This window comes from Emydura macquarii, unplaced genomic scaffold, assembly GCF_026122565.2.
Source record: "Emydura macquarii macquarii isolate MOO-44397 ecotype Brisbane River unplaced genomic scaffold, CSIRO-AGI_Emac_v2 contig_2481, whole genome shotgun sequence".
Lineage (NCBI taxonomy): Eukaryota > Metazoa > Chordata > Testudines > Chelidae > Emydura > Emydura macquarii.
The window spans coordinates 4595590-4611797 of record NW_027132618.1 but is presented as its reverse complement, the minus strand read 5'-3'; the positions used below and the strand labels follow the sequence as shown (position 1 = coordinate 4611797).

Sequence of the window (16208 nt, the reverse complement as noted above, 5' to 3'; positions counted from 1 at the left end):
AATTCAAAAGAAGATAATTCCTGATGTAGTGTTTATCATATTTGATATTGGTCAGAAACCATCACCTCAAAAATATTTGCTTGTACTCTTATCTGCATAATGCTGATTTTCCTGTATAGAATTATGGCCATTTTCACTAGACTTTTTTATTTTTAAATTTCTCATTTTAATGAGACAACATTAGGGATTGTGAGACTGCACTCCCAGGCATGGATTTGTGAATTGCATCAGTGTTGGCCCACTGCCATGGTCCAAAATAGGGTTTCTTTTGCCTATGACTACAATTTTGGATTCACAGTTCTTCTATGAAAAGGTCTCTCAGAGCATTAATTCACACTGACTTTAAAATGATGTACTGAGATCTACAGTGCAGAACTGAACTACAGGACAAGGACTTACTGCAAACTCTGAAAATTAAGATTCCACCCTGTGACTATAATCTTTGGGGAATCAAGAGTAAGTCAGCGGAGGCTTAAAATAAATTAGAAAATAAGATTTACTTTGGATTTGATTTTGGTGCCTTAGTTTTCTTAGGTGGTTTTCATTGTTTTAGGTATTAAACCATACTCGTAGATTGATTCTGCTCCCGTCTTCCCACCCCCCCCTCCAAAAAAGCGTTAGGAAACTTTTGTTGATGTGGGTGAAGAGCTAGAATCTTGCTGTATGGAGTTCAGTTACAGGATCTGAATACTCTTGAAGTGATAATGTGATGTTGGTGAAGCAATTGGTGAGCAGATCTCTCTTGTACTATCCTTTATGCAAGGTGGGCAGGGGCTTATGTCAGTGATTAAGCCAGTCAACTAAGATTTTAATTTAAATAATACCTATTTGTATGTATGTATCTATTTATTTTAGCAGATGGGTCTTTATAAAGTGATTGAGACTTAAATGAACTGATGGCCTGCAGTGATGATGGTGGGCTCTGCCTGGATATCACGGGTTTGTGGAGAAGAACTGACAGACTTGGCAAATGATCACATAAGGAAAGGAACTGAAAAGGAAGTGCCAGAAATAACTCGATTGACAGTGGCTCAGTGTGAGACATGACTAACGGGAATTTATTGGTTCAGTAGCAGAACTGTCTTTATATTCTTGACTCAGCTGTTCCCATTTAGCTGAGGCTCATGTAACTCTGTGAGGTTAGGTGAGAGCTATCTTTAATGGAGATATTTGATGCGCAGTTTACAGTCTAGTCTTACTTGTTCAGATAGGTCAAATAAGGTTGCCCATAAGTATAGTCTATCCTTTGGAGATGGATTATAACCGTTTTGGTTTTTTTTTGCGTTGGGCAATTGCACTTGAACCCAATTAACAAATGTAGCCGTACTGTCCATTAGAGGGGGATCTAGCTGCCTATAATTGATCAGACAGAATACATGGCCTACCTTTTCCATATTAGGAAGACTGGTTTTAGATTGAGATGATCAATAGCTGCTGGAGATATAATATCAGGAGTACAATAAGTTACCATATAGGTGATCTAATGATAATTGCAGAAATACTGGTAAGACAATGTCCTGTTGTATATTTGGGCTACAATAGGATCCTTTCTTGTCATTTAATTCATTATTAGAAGTAGTAATTTAATTCATTATTAGACAGTAGTAATCTATATTGGATATTGTTATTGATTAATGTGTTTAACTTGCTGAGTGTAATGACTGGAACTTGAAATAACTATTATAATAAAATGGGTTGACAGTAAGTCACAGTATATTAGAGGGAATGTTATAGTACTACTCTTTGTAGCTTTAGATCTTTGTAAGTGTTAATAATGGTCAATTGTGACTCATAAATCCCATCCGTTTAAAGAAAGTAAGAGAAATGTTTATAGTGGGTGGTGCTCTATATTAAGACTTGAAGTGTGTGTCAATGTGTTCTGAAAGAAAATAAGGACCAGAACAAAAGATATGAACAGATGTGGAGAAATCTGATGTGTCAAAGGAAAATCATGTTTTATTAGTCTATTATTTATTTATTTGAACATGCCAAAGTAGTGGATAAAAGAGAACTCGCTGACATATCTTAGACTTAAAAGATCTTTGATATGATCACCTACAAGACATTACAGAAACTAAGTAGTCATGGAGTAAGAAGAAAAATATTGTCAAGAATCAGAAATTGGCTAGGAGACAAAATAAAAAATAAGATTAAATGGACAATTTAATCCTGGCAAAAAGGCTTCAAGAATATCCAAAGGTATAATTGTTGTTGCTAACAAAAACTCTTGAAGGGATATTAAATGTCATGCCATAGGATTGTGATGAAATATACCCGTGTTCACACCCTACAGACTATTGTAGTAATCTTGTATGAGGCCTGCATTGTGAGATCAGTTTGAAAACACACAACTTGCTGACCAATAATATCATCAACAGTGTTATCCCATAAGGAAAGCTCTGATGCTAAGAACAGCCTTCCAGGAACTCTCTGTTCCACTCTCCTTTCCTCTCCTAAATCTAACACTAGAGACTGTGAAGGATGTTGAGAGACGTTGCTTTATACAGTCACACTCCATGACAGCCCACCCATCCACTTCCCAATGCCCCCAGGGAACTTCATGAGGAACTGCTCTGCTTTATCTCTCCTCCAAATGAGAGCCAGAGAAGATGTCCCTCAACAACAACAATGGAAAGAGATGCTATTTGATTTACTTTCTAGTACGTGGAAGAGAGGCTAGGTGTTGCATCCAATGATGAATTTTGAACGTCTGAACAAGCAGAGTAGGCAAATGGAATTATGTAAGATGATACTGGCGTCCATAGTTTCTTTTCTGTGTCAACAGAATTGCATTAAACCAGAATCCAAAGTATTTTGACACTTTCCCTAACTCAGTACATTGTAGTATGTCATTACTCTAAGGCTATGTTTACTTTACAGAGCCTATGGTGGACTAGGTATGTTGACACAGCCTCTTAGTGCAGATGCAGCCTGCATCAACAGAAGGAGGAGTGTTTCTGCCAGCATAGGAACACCACATCCTGGAACGATGTTTGCCACTTTGACAGAAGCAGTCTTCTGTCAGCATAGATGTGTCAAATGCAGGGGTTTTGTCAGCATAGCTATGTCAGTCAGGAGTGTGGGGGGAAAAAACCCATAGAAAAGGGCTTCTGCAGCATAGCTAATGTCAAGGTGTGTTCCTACACTGGCAGAACTTCTGTTGGCATGTACCATCTCTACACTAGGGGCCTAGGCCAGCATAACGATATTGGCATAGTTGTGCCAGCATGGGCTCTATAGTGCAGACATAGCCTTTATTTCTAGACTTCTAGTGGAAAATAATATGAAAATATTCAGTGAAAAATAGAAATCTGAAAAGCACCTGAAAGAGATCTATGGGTGAAAGTGGACTCAGGCCTTTATGTGATCAGTAGTATGCAGTTCTCAGGCCCAAATGGAGTTATCTTCAAGGATAGTGGCACTGTGGCCTGTATTGAAAGTTATGTATAAAGAATAAAAGGAAGGGTAAGGAGATAGAGTTCAGGCCAGTGGGGGAAGATTAACTGAGAATTTGGGGTGGCTGTTTTAAGCTTTTACATTCCATGTTGTTCTGGGGTTTGTTTTTGTTTCTTTAAATAAAATATTGTCCCATGGAGCTGTGGGTGCTTGGCACATCTGAAAATCAGGCCACAAATTCTTAACTTTAATGCCTATTTTAATGTGACTTTTTAATAATAGAAACTTTTATTGGTTCAGAAACAATCCTTCCTAAAAGGAGGAGACAGTCTTTTCTACATTTTGGGTCCACAGTAGAACTAAGGTAAGCATAAAAATAGCAACCTAGAGCCCCAAAGCTGTGAAGCAAACTAAAAAAGTCAGGAAATTCAAAGTGGAGGCCTGAACTTATGTGGTTGTAAGAATTAAAAAGTATCAACATCCTAAGTCAAGGACAGAATGAAAGCTTCACTTTTTTAATTTCCTGGAAGTTTTAATCATTTTAATTTTTGTTTTAAATGCAGTCTTTCTATTCATGTCCACGTATATAATGAAACCGTAGAACTCAGATGTTAAAATACTACAGGATCAGGAGTATCCAAATGCAATGAGGCAGAGCACATTGTTTGTTTGTTTTTGTTTTGTTTTTTAAATTCAACAGTCCTTAATGCAGCCGAAGTCCTCAAGCACACGTTTGCTCCCCACTAAACCGGGCTATAGGCAAAAAAACCAGCCAAAAAACCACATTTTCTTTCACCTCACATTCTATCTTTTCTCTAATCTCATCCACTTGCAACCCTACTTAACAACATTATTTACCTATAACTCTAAAACAGTACTGTCCAGATACCAACCTTTCTCCCTCTTCCTTTAATTTATTATATTTTAGCACTACAAAAAAAAGTTGGGGGTGGCTAGAATTTGGCTTTCTGACAGCACATAAACCCCACATGATGAGTAAACATCTCCTGGAACAGAAGGTGAGACCTTTCAGATGATGAATAACTGGCTATTATAACAGGATAGCTGAGCCCAGATTTCACTGGCTATATGTAAAAGAGCAGATACACACTCCAGAGCACCTGAAAAACTGGTTTAAGGTGGGGAGAGATCTGCAGAAAACAGTGCCCTTGTTATATGTTAATCATTTACTGCCTGAAAGACACTGAAATAACAGAAAGTGGGGGGCTACTTAAATAAACTGTATCACAGGGAAAGGGGGCTGTACATGGGGTTGCTGACAAAGGGTATCAGATTCTAGAATTTGCTCTCATTAAGATGTTAGGTTTTGTCTTGTTTTTCTGTACCTGAAGCTGAGAGAGCCTTTGTAACTTTTTTTTGGCCAAGTATAAACCTAGTATTGTTGAGACAGCCTTTTATATTGTATCAAATCCTTTTTTTTATTTTTATTTTTTAATAACTTTTGTTTTATAAAGAGTGGGATTTGAGTGGGATTTTCATGCTCTTTCATCTTCGAGGCGGCAACATCGCAGAGAGGGGCCTACCAAGAAGGAGTTCTCAAAGCAGGCTACTCCACATTTCCCTTAGCCAAAGGGTATGGAAAGGTAAATCTAACCCTACTAAAATGTATTGCAAAATGCATGTAACACCTAAAGGGTGTTTAGAGACCAAGCTGCAGGGAAGGATGCATTTGATGACAAATGCTGACTCTCCAGCAAATATGTAAGGGATTTTTAAAATGTATACATTGTTCCCAAGGGAACCATTCTACCACTTCGATACAATATGAATACCTTAAAGAGCAACTTTTGTACCCAGTAGAGAAAAATAGCACTTTTGCTTTTTCAACTGAAGTGTATGCACATGTATAGCTCTGCATACAGGTGTGAGTGTTGTTAATGAGAATTAACATGCTTTATAAAATAGAGAGTGCTCACCAGCCAGTTTTCCAAAGTTCACAGCCTGTGGTGTGGCAGTTCTTTTCAAAGAAGTGAACTGCTGCCTGCTCTTGCTGTCCTTTCTATCTTGAAGTCTGTGGGAGCTTAGCCTGACTGAAAACTAGGCACTTGTAGGTTATAGGCTCAAGTGTACCTGTGCAGAAGCAATATGTGCTAAACATGGGGAGAAGAAGGTACACTGCCCCAGTATTAATCCCTGGAGACCTCGTTGTGTAAGCCATTAAGCTTCTAACCCAGAAGCACTAGCAGAACTGGGCTTTTACCCTCCACAAAGCTTCACAAAGTTACTGCTGACAAAATCTGGGGAGCCTAAAATGCAAGTGGTTTTTAGAAAATGAAGCTGTGGATGTAGTTTAAATCTGCAGCCTGGGTTTCGCTCCATGCAATGGAATTCCAACTGAGGAGGATTCTAGAAAGCCCCCGGTTAGCATGGCCAGGGCCCTCATATGGGGAGGGGGAGGGGAAGGGTACATTTTACCAGGGCCTGGAGGTCCTGGGGGGCCTGGCCCAGGCTGCAACCCCCATTACCACGAGGAAAAAAATTTTCATGGCTCATGAGATTGTATGTATGGGATGAGGGATTGTGGTATGTGTGTGGGAGGGGGCCCGTGTTATAAGTTTGTTCTGGGCCTGAAAAAATGCTTGAGCTCTGAGCATGGCTCTAGCAGATGGTTAGCTGGGGGTAATAGACAGCAGTGAAAGAGGCAAGGAACCTCTAGACTGTTCCACCTTCCCTTGGCAGATCCCCACTAAGATCTTGGGTGTGAAGCCTAGTGGCTTCCAAGTATGGAGAAGCAAACACCACTTCTATTCCTGACAGAAGAATTCCAAGGAAAGTCTGCAGGTGAGCTTTGTGGCATTTCTATTCCCCTGTGTGGGAATAATCTGCATAAGGAAGAGTGGGAGCTATAGGATTTATGTGCCTTTGTTATGGTATAGTATGTATACTTTTGACATAACTGAGTAATTCTGAAAGAGCTAGAAACTAAAATAAAAGCACCAAAAAGACATTCAGTTTTGAGCATATTAAATCAGCACTTTGTTCAAGGCCAACTACAGTTCTTTTGTTTCTAGAACTGATTTTTTTAGCACCTAATGGGACAGTTTCCATGGCAACTGAAGATGAACAGATTGTGTATTGGCTTCAGTAGATTTCTGTTAAGCATGTTTCATCTGCCTAAAGTTAGGACAGATTTTAGAAGAAACCCTCTGCTGTGTTTTGAATGTTCATTTTTCCTTATTGACATGTCCTCCAGTTCTTAATCTCTTTCCTTCCAAAGGCAGAATCTGGAGTTGCAATCTGAGGGAATGCCACTGCCTATCACTGAAGGAGGAAAGCCCATAATAGAAATGGAGTTGATAAGCTAGGAGGACCATGCCCTTCTGGACACTCCTAGTCACATTTTAAAGTCAGACTCCTTATGATTAATTGCTGTAGAGCATATGTGACCGCAACTACCATTTTGTTAAGTACTTTATGTCCTGGAGTATGATTTAAAAAATCGTGTATTCTCCTGCAGTCTCACCCAGCCTGTTAAATAACTTAGTCAGTGTGTATCTTGAAGGACTGATGTAGAAGTTTCAGTGTAAACTAAAGATTCATTTATAGCTCATTAGAGGTGGGGACCATATTCTTTGTCATGTTGTAATGTCAACCCTTGAAGTATCATTTCTGTAGTGTTGGATTGTTCCCAGCAGTCTTGCCTTCCAGAAGTGGAGAACTGAGAGGCAAAGCAATGTGACAAGTGAGATAATATGGGTAGAAGTAGGAATAAGATCTTTGATATAATCCATAGAGCTTTTGTTAAAGGAAATTTGAGTTCACTGCTGTCTATCCATCTTTAGAAAATTGTTCCGCTATGGTACTGAGCAGCATTTTTTCCAGGGTATTTTGATTCTCTTTTGGACATTTATCAGTTGAGTTTCTCCTTATGAAAAAGGATCAGGTTATGTTGCTCTACTGCTGATAGCTATGGAGTCTGTTTTTCACTGAATGAGTTGATGCACAAATATAAACAGCAAGGTATCCTATAACCTAATTTTTTACATCATCTGGGCTGGATCATCTGTAGCATACACCTTGAGATGAGTTGTTGCCATACTTTTTAATCAAGAATTTGCTTTTTTGGGGGTTAGTTGAATGTAATTCTCTCTGAGAGTTTCTTTTCCTCTATTTCTTCTTTCTTTTGTTAGTTGCTTTTTGAGTAATCTGTGACATTTTCTAATTAGAAAACATTTTTCCTTTGCAGTAAAGATTGGGTTATGCAACTTGCTTAATTCACTTGAACTAACAGATCTTTTTGAGACATTTTTTCTTTGCCATTTTTGAAAACAATGTCAGTATTTTGTATCCTCAAAACATTATCTAATTACAGATTCAAATCAGGTAGTTTTCTGTGTGTGTGTGGGGGGGGGAAATTCTGAGCTGGCAATTTATTTTATCCCAAAAATATGTGTGCAAATTGCACCCACTGTCTGGCACTCAGCATTTTTACAATTTTTCCCCAAAGTATTTGTGTTCACCTGGCTTTTATCACCTTGATTAAAGCATATTCTCCTATGTTACCAGGAGTGTAGGTTTGGTTTTTTTTTTTTTACTAATACTTGCTTTGTTAACACTTTCAGATGGTAAGCTTCCACCTATTTTTTAGATGCAATTCTTCTGTATCTAATGAGGGCATATTCTTACTCTTCAGGCTGGCTGAAGCAGTCATAAAAACCTTGCCTTTGCAAGAAAATAATTAGCTACTTTATTCTGAAGTTTTTTTACATGATTCACTGGTTGTAATTTACCTGTATTCTTGTTTGGCCTGAATGCACTTAAATTAGACCAAATGGTAGACTTCAAGTTAACTATTCAATTTTGAAAGATAAAACATGTCAGAGTCCTTGCGTCAAATGGCACAATAATGACTAGTTCTTTGGCAAGGCCAAGAAACTCACAAATAAGTATAACAGAATACAGTAAGCTGTAAGATAATGTAGCCATGCCAGAAAGCAATTCTGTAATCAAAGACTGTACATGAAGATGCACACATCTGCATTGTTTCTAATGCAAATACTACTTTATTATATAAAACAAAGAATAGAAATAAAATTATTTCTAAAAATGAGTATTAGAAATTGGGAGAATACTATAAAACATGTATGTCCCTTGCCATAAGCTATCCTCCCAGGAAGAGAAGCCATGGATGGGGTCCTGGTGTGAGAAGCTCCAGCTATTTCTACTCTCCAGCTCTCCATTTTTCAGTTGGGTCATTTAAAGGAAATGATGGCATCCAAAGAAGGAGCCCTAATTGCTTGGCTAACTAAATAGTAGCTTCTCCACTCTTCAATTGCAGGGAATTTGCTGGAGGCTGAGACAGTCAGTCCTAATTCTTCCATTTGCAAGGAATGCTTCCTATCTGCCCATCCATATGGTATAGTTTTGGGGTTGGTTTGGTTTTTTTAGAGGAGAGTCTGCTATCATACCCGAAATAACTTCAATGAAGTTAATGCGGTTTCACTACATCTGATTTGCCTTAAGTTATGCCACCTTCTACTAGGATTTATTATCAAAAGAGAGTAACGTATCCAAATTAGATTAAGTGGTTCATTCCAGAGGATATTAGAAGATGTTGGTGGAGAAAGAGAAGCCAATGTGGAAGTTAAATGTTGGTGCTTAGTTGAGGAGCAGTGGATAGGCTAGAGCTTTGTTTGATCCAATGTTTTGGAAATAGAAATTGTGGAGAATGTGCAGGTGTAGAAAGATCTCTGTGAAAAACCTAAAAAGCATAAATCTCATTCTGGAATTATGTTTGCAAATTAGAGGGACAATGAAGATAAGGGTGAATCTGAGAATTCTTTTTGAGCATTTTAAGTTTAGGACAAGCAGCTTCATACTGCTGTAAAAGGTTGTAGACATGATTTCTCTCAATTGAAGGTAAAATTATTTGCCTGGGAATATTCATTTTGAGTTAAAATAATCAAACTCTAAGATGAGCTTGCAGTTTTAAATGCTGCAGTGAAATGTTACTGAATGGGAAGAACTATAAAGAAATCCCTTCTTCCACATTGTATTATGACCTTTAGCTGAGAAAGTTCTAACTTAACCTAATGAAGAAATTTGAAAATTTCAGGAGTAATGTTTCGGATGTGGAAGGTCTGAAGTACTCCACTAGCTTAACCATAAACATGTTTTTATTTTTAGTTCATCATGTAGAACACCACCCAGGCATTATACCCCTCTAGCAGGTCCACTGTTACAGTCATCATACGTGCCGACAGGAGGTATTTTATATTTACACATTTGATTAAACAGAATATATAAACTCCAAGGTCTGCCCATCAGGACGCCAGCCTAGAAAAGCTTTTGGCAATGAAAGGGAATTCAGCTGCTGAGTTCAGACTTCGTAATTTGGCATAGGATGCAGAGCATGCCTCCTGTACTTGGATCTACCTTCTGATGGGCTTAGAGATTATGGCCCCGAAGAGGAAGAATAGTCAGATCCAAATGGTCCTAAAATTTGTCGCATATACGGGTAAAGCAACTAAGTGGAATTTAGTTAATTTTCACATGAAATTATGAGCTGGATGCATTGTATTGTCTCTCTTTTCAGAACTGTTCTCTAAACAGCATTTCTAAAATATCTGCCTACACCATCTCCTGATACAGAATCTGTTAGGTCTGCTAATTGCAGATATGAGCCGGAATGGAAATTTAATTCTTATCTGGAGATTTGTTTTTGTGAGTTTCTTCAATTTAGGTGGCCTTCCTTGTATGCCTTACAATGTTTTGTGGCCTTATTGAGTGAGTGCAAATATTCAGGCTCCTACAGCATTTGTAGATAGCAAGTTGGGAACAGTCAGCTTATTTTCTGATTAGTTACAAGCAATTTGTTCTAATTTACATTATAAATGTGTAAAATATACAGAATCAGTTTGTTTAAACCTACAAAAAAAGAGAGCCAGATCTTCACTTGTCATTGGTGCAAAGCAGTACTGAAATCAGCTGTACACTGGAGGATCTCCTCTGTGTGGCAGAATCCCTGGGTGGCATAGTCCTAGTGGTTCCTATACCACCTCCACTCTCAAGCGGGTGTGTGGGTGAGATAATTTTTATCTGCTGGGGGGCCATTTTACCTGGGGGCCATTAGCAAGTGCCATAAGATATGCAGTCCTTAGGTTGCCCTAATTTACCCCAGAGACCATCCTGACACAGAGCACCCCCAAAATGTAGTGCGTGCAAAGGGCATATTTGTGCCACCATTTCAGCTGTGCAAAGTGCCGGTCAGCCCCTGCTGAGGATCCATCCCAATGAGAGCAGCACCTACCATGTAGCGGTAACCCACAAATGCATCTAACTCTAGTTGCTCAATGGATACCAAGATGTTCTGCTAAATCTCAACCATTATTTTAGCAGCTTAGCTGCATAAGGTTGCTTGGAAACCAACCCACTTAGCCCTCACATTCCTCATAATAGCTCTTCTATGCAATAACCTCCTCACATGACACATGTATCTAGACACGCATCCCTACCTCACTAGAGAGTCTCATTGTAGAGGTGCTGGTGCTTGAGACAATTACTAAATGTGTCATGTGGTAAGTCACTGGGGTATTAACTCACTGTCATAGTCAAAATGTGTTCCAGAACGGAATGCAAGCAGTCTTCATGCTTTAGTAATCTACTTCCATTTACTTTCTTTTATTGAGGATAATTTCTAGTTTAGTCTTTCAGATGTGTATGTGTATGTGCACTCACTGAGTAACTGGATGGTTTTGATTCTAACCCTGGTCCTAATCTCTCTCTCCCCTGCTTTCATATATTTCTGTCACTTGTGCCATGCCTAAATTTAGACACTATGTCCAGCTGGGTGGAACTGGGTTTCTTCTATCCATTTCTGTGACAATGCCTAGTACACATGTAGAGGTACAAAGATCATTAATAAGCAGCAATAAAATTTGTGTTGTGGGTTTTATTTCTTAGCTTGACCAGTTTTCCTAATCTTTGAATCTATGGCCATGTTAGTAATTCCCATTGCCTGACAAAAGCAGCCATTATCAATGAGCTGCTTAAAACTGCACCAGATGTTTCTGGTGCTTATAGCTAGGAGGTTTTCAAATCTGCTTTTTTTTCCCTCTCCTTGTTCTTTCCCTAATTGACAGCCATATTGCTTCATTGCCAGCCTGGCAATTTGCTGCTCTGTGCAGGAATGACAGTCAACCCCAAGCACTCGGAGGAAGACTTGCAATTTGTATAAGGTGCCATATCAGCCTTCTCGACAAAAACACATTGTTTAAACAACAAATAAGTTTAACTCTCTGCCCCTGGATCCGACCATATATGCAATAACTCAATAATGTGAAATTAGCAATTAGTATAAATTTCATATATTTTTCCCTGTTAATCTTGTTTTGTAACCATCAGCTGCTGTTTGACAGACCTATTAAAATCATTTGGCTTTATGTATGCATACTGTGGACCGAGGTATGCTGTTTCTCCAGGGACTCGTACTCTGCCAAGGGTACACACAGTTGTCATTTAAAATGCATGATTATTCTTTTATGCATTTGTATTGCGCTGGAATGGTACACTCTGCTTTACAAAGCTAAAAGACTTGGGTCTAACCCAAACAAAAAGGAAACTTTAGAGTGTTCACTGGCTAAGAGGCTAATTTAGGAAGGACTGGTGGAAGTGTGTGCTTCAAGGAAGGGAGGCTGCTTGAGGGAGAGGGAGAGAGTCAAAAGGCTGCGAGTGGGAAGAGCTGTAAAGAACAGTTATAGGGAAGGACTGGGAGCGAAATGGGAGTATGAGTAAGTGGGGGTAGAACATATTATATTTTGATGGTGTTTGCATCAGAGTTGACAAAAGAAAACCCAAGAATAAATATGCAAATGAGGAAATGAAGATGCAAAAGGCAGAATTATAAAAATCTAACTTTAAAATATGCTAGTACAATAAGGGATATAAGGGAGATGGCCTTAATCAGAGATTCTTATTCAATCTTTTAACGATATACTTAACAGGACAATATTCCGGCCCTTCTCCATTTCTGTAACGAATGTGGCATAGTGTAACTCTAGTGTAGACCTGTATTGTGACAGGCTGTGGCACTGTGCATGGTCCCTTCCACTGACTGGTTTTGCCAGGGGCAGGAGTAACCTGTGTGAGAGGAGAGGTAACTAGGGCAGGGCACGTGCATATGATAAACAGGCTGATCCCATCCTCTGACTCTAGGTCCTGCCCTTTCCTATCTCCACGGGATAATGAGTAAGGTAACACAGGTGCACCTGTCTGACAACCTCTTTTTCCATGGACGTGGAAAACGCTGTTTGAATTGGACCCCCTAAGAGGGATGATATGTGGCTGGTAGGGGAGATGGTGTTAACATACACACTTAAAAAAAACAAAACAACCCCCCCTCCCCCTCCATTTCAAGTGGAGAATGTGTTTGCTTTGATTTTTGGTTATGTTCCTCACCTTTTTCTTTTTAACCTATCTCTTCTGAAAAATGTTTAGCCATCGCTCTAAATGGAATACGCCTAGAGATGCAGGGAAATCAAGCATGACAGAATTCTGATTGTCTCTAACAGAACCACATGAGCCACCACTCTGAATTGCATGGCGAAAACTGCAAAATGTAAGGGATGGCAGAATATGGCTCTGAATGTCAAAGTAATCTTCATTGCTTTTCCATACTCAGATAGCTACTTCTCTATGACGTATTTGCTCACATGGCATAACAAAAGCCGTTAAGTATAACTCTTCATTTCATTCATTTTGCTCAGGCAAAACACCACATATACATAAACTAGAAAGCAATCAGTGAAGAGGCTGAAGTGTGTGTGTGTGAAGAGATACTGTATATAAGCAATTACCTGATCTTCAAAGTCAAATTCGGTATCAGCGATATCTTCAGGATCCATAAGGAGACTCAGATCAAGTATATTTGGCCCTAAAATATGAAAGGAAAGGAAACTTCAGAAATGGACTAGCAGTTTTTACTTTACATGATGGGACATAGTTATATTTCCAGTCTCAGTCTAGCTCTTTCATTGTGTGTATAAGTATTAAAAATAAAAACCTATCCAAGGAGTCATTTGTATGTGAAAGAATACCAATCCATGTGGTGGTTCTTCAGAGATGTCTTTTTAAAAGCTACAGCTATTAGTATATTGTCTGAATTACACTGTAAACTTGCTGGGGCAGGGATCCTGCCTTTTGTATATTCTGCAAAGTGTTGTACACTGCAATGTTACTGGGATTTAATTAACTATAAAGTCGGTGAAGAATAATCATAATTTTATACACAAAGGGCTCAAATAATGGCTCTTAATAAGATAAGAAAGACATAGTCTACTTTGTGTAGATATTTGTAAATCAGAATATTTGCATTTTACATTTGCTCTGCTCTGACATAAATGACTGCAGGGCAGTGGAGAAATCCAACTCAGTACCACCAGAGGTGCTGGGAGGTGTCCAGGGCTAAACTTGTATGGTAGGAACATCTACCAATCTTAGTCCAGATGTCTCAGTGTACAAAGGATAGCGCCATGGCCTCTAACCCCTGCATCCCAGAAACATCTATTTTGGGACCACCAGTTCTGCTAGCAACAAATCACTAGCGCTGGCAGGCAGATTATGGCAGTCCCCTCTGTGCTGGGGAAGGGAAGGGTTCCCTTTGCCCTCTACTGCAGTAATAATTTAACCCAATTCATGGCTCAGCACAGCCCACCAGTATTTGAGACTTGTGAAAGTTTCAACGGGCACGTAGTTACAAGACTGAGTTCCTGGTAACACAAAATCAGCATATCTTTTAGTTTTTTTCCCTTCATTATTTCAGTAGACTAATTTAAAAACAAATTTTACTACTCTTGTTTTAACTTGTCACCTCTCCACTGATTTTACAGAATTTTAAAACTAACGTTATAACAGTCTCAAATAATGAGAATCTGGGACCCAAATTTTGCAATCCATTTTAGACTGCAGCCACAAAATAGCTGTCTAGAAGCCAGCTGTGGGCCCTAAGCACCGTTTACCAATTTTTGGAGCAGTGAACACTGGAACAGCTAATCATTATAATTTTGTTGTGATCTGCAGTCAGTCAGTCAGAATGGTGAATGGGGAAGAGGGAATGATGCTGTGGTGGGTTGCATGTGTGATCATGCAGCAAAATATCCCCTGGAGCACAGACACTATTGATACATATGGCTGCCACCAATCTTTGATTAAATGGTTTCTTCACTATTACAGCTAATTCTTCCTTTATTGTGTACATGGATAGCTGTTTGTACCATGCACTTCCCCCAAAGGCTTTACTGTTTCATAGTTCCCAATGCATTTAAGCATCAGCTATTTTTGTTTGTTTTTTTAACCTTTACATAGTAATCTGTGTAGGTGGTGAGATGAACAATAAGAGAGAACATGAGCAGAACAGGATAATATGATGAGTAAAACCATAAAGCTTTGTAAAGGAGATGACTCCAATGCTGTTTAATTTGCAATCTATATAATAATTGGCCAAATTCATCCCTTGATGTAGCTCTCTTGACTTCATGGGAGTTACATGGGGGATGGATTGGCCCACCATCTGTTAGTGTGGATTTAAAAAAAAATGTTCTTGTATACTTTAACAGTTTGTTTTATTAACACAGTAGAAAAGGATTACACTTTTCCCATCTGTATAACTGGAAATGCACATGTGCAGCGTTCTGTGCTCTGGTATAGGTGTTTTGTGAGCTTCTAATGTAAATACCCGGTTTTTATAGACATGTGCAAGAGAACAGAATTAAGGTTACTATGTGAAGCCTAATTAATTTCTTGTATTTTACGCAACTGAAGTCTCAATCTTAACATTGCACAATGTAGATAAGGTATATAATTCAACTAAGCCTGAATCTTGATTGAGAATGACCTACATTGAACTGCAAATTATTTTTAAAAGGCACTTTTATATAATATTTTATTAACTATAACTAATATTCCTTATCTACTGGGAGCAGTACATATCCTCCCTAATTAGGAACATTAACATTTGAATATTGGATTTAGAAACTAAGTACTTTGTAGGGAAATAGATTACCACAAACCTTAATGTAAAGATCAGGCTGAAAGTTAATGATCACACACAATATCTTTTAAGCTGGAAAAGCCATAATGCTTATGTGCTTTTAACGTGGTGAATTGTCTAAGGCAGTTTTTCCATGAACTATGGGGCTTGTTTTCCCTGCAGAAGTACCAATTCTTTTTGGCAAGGGAGGTTCAAGAAAGGGTAGGATAAATGGAGAGGGTTTTTTTTCTTCTTTTCACTGAGAACTTAGTAAAAGGAAAACCATCTGTCATGTTCTGTTTATTCTACAGAGAGCTATGCTTTTGCTGAGTCAAATTAAATAAGCCTAAAAGAGAAGCCCTGCAGTACTTTGTGGTAAGAGGCTATTGCAAGACTAAGGAAAAGAAGTAGGGGCATAGGGCTAAATTAGGGGAAGGGTGGATATTCCAAATCCCAACCCAAGTTTGTGTAAAACTTTCTGTACCAAGTTTCAGGAGGCTTATGCTGAACTGGTGGTATGTCATCAGTGTTAATGGGGGAAACACAGAATTCTGAACTCAGGAATAGGAAAAGAAGTGGATGAGGAAAAAGTTTTCAAATGTTTTGTTTAAAACATTTGTGCATGTTCATGGCTAGTCTATATAGTGCAGTAGTCTGGTAATACCCTGCAATCATACACAAGGTTTAATTTTGTTATTCATTTTTTGCATCTTTCTTCCTAATGTTAAACTTGTACACAGATATAGGCTTAGCACATGGTTAGCACTAAGGGGTAGATTTTTAGCTGGTACAGATAATTTTACAATCCACTGCCCCATTTAAACGC

At 38.7% G+C, this 16208-nt stretch overlaps 1 protein-coding gene across 1 annotated transcript in view; it reads right to left on the bottom strand.

The window, feature by feature from the left end:
* The window catches only part of AK5 (adenylate kinase 5), a 131623-nt gene that overhangs the window by 49017 nt on the left and 66398 nt on the right, over positions 1–16208 (bottom strand). The window contains exon 8 of the mRNA XM_067563421.1: positions 13212–13288. Within this exon, the coding sequence (XP_067419522.1) occupies positions 13212–13288 (77 nt within the window). The remainder of the gene's footprint in view (positions 1–13211; positions 13289–16208) is intronic.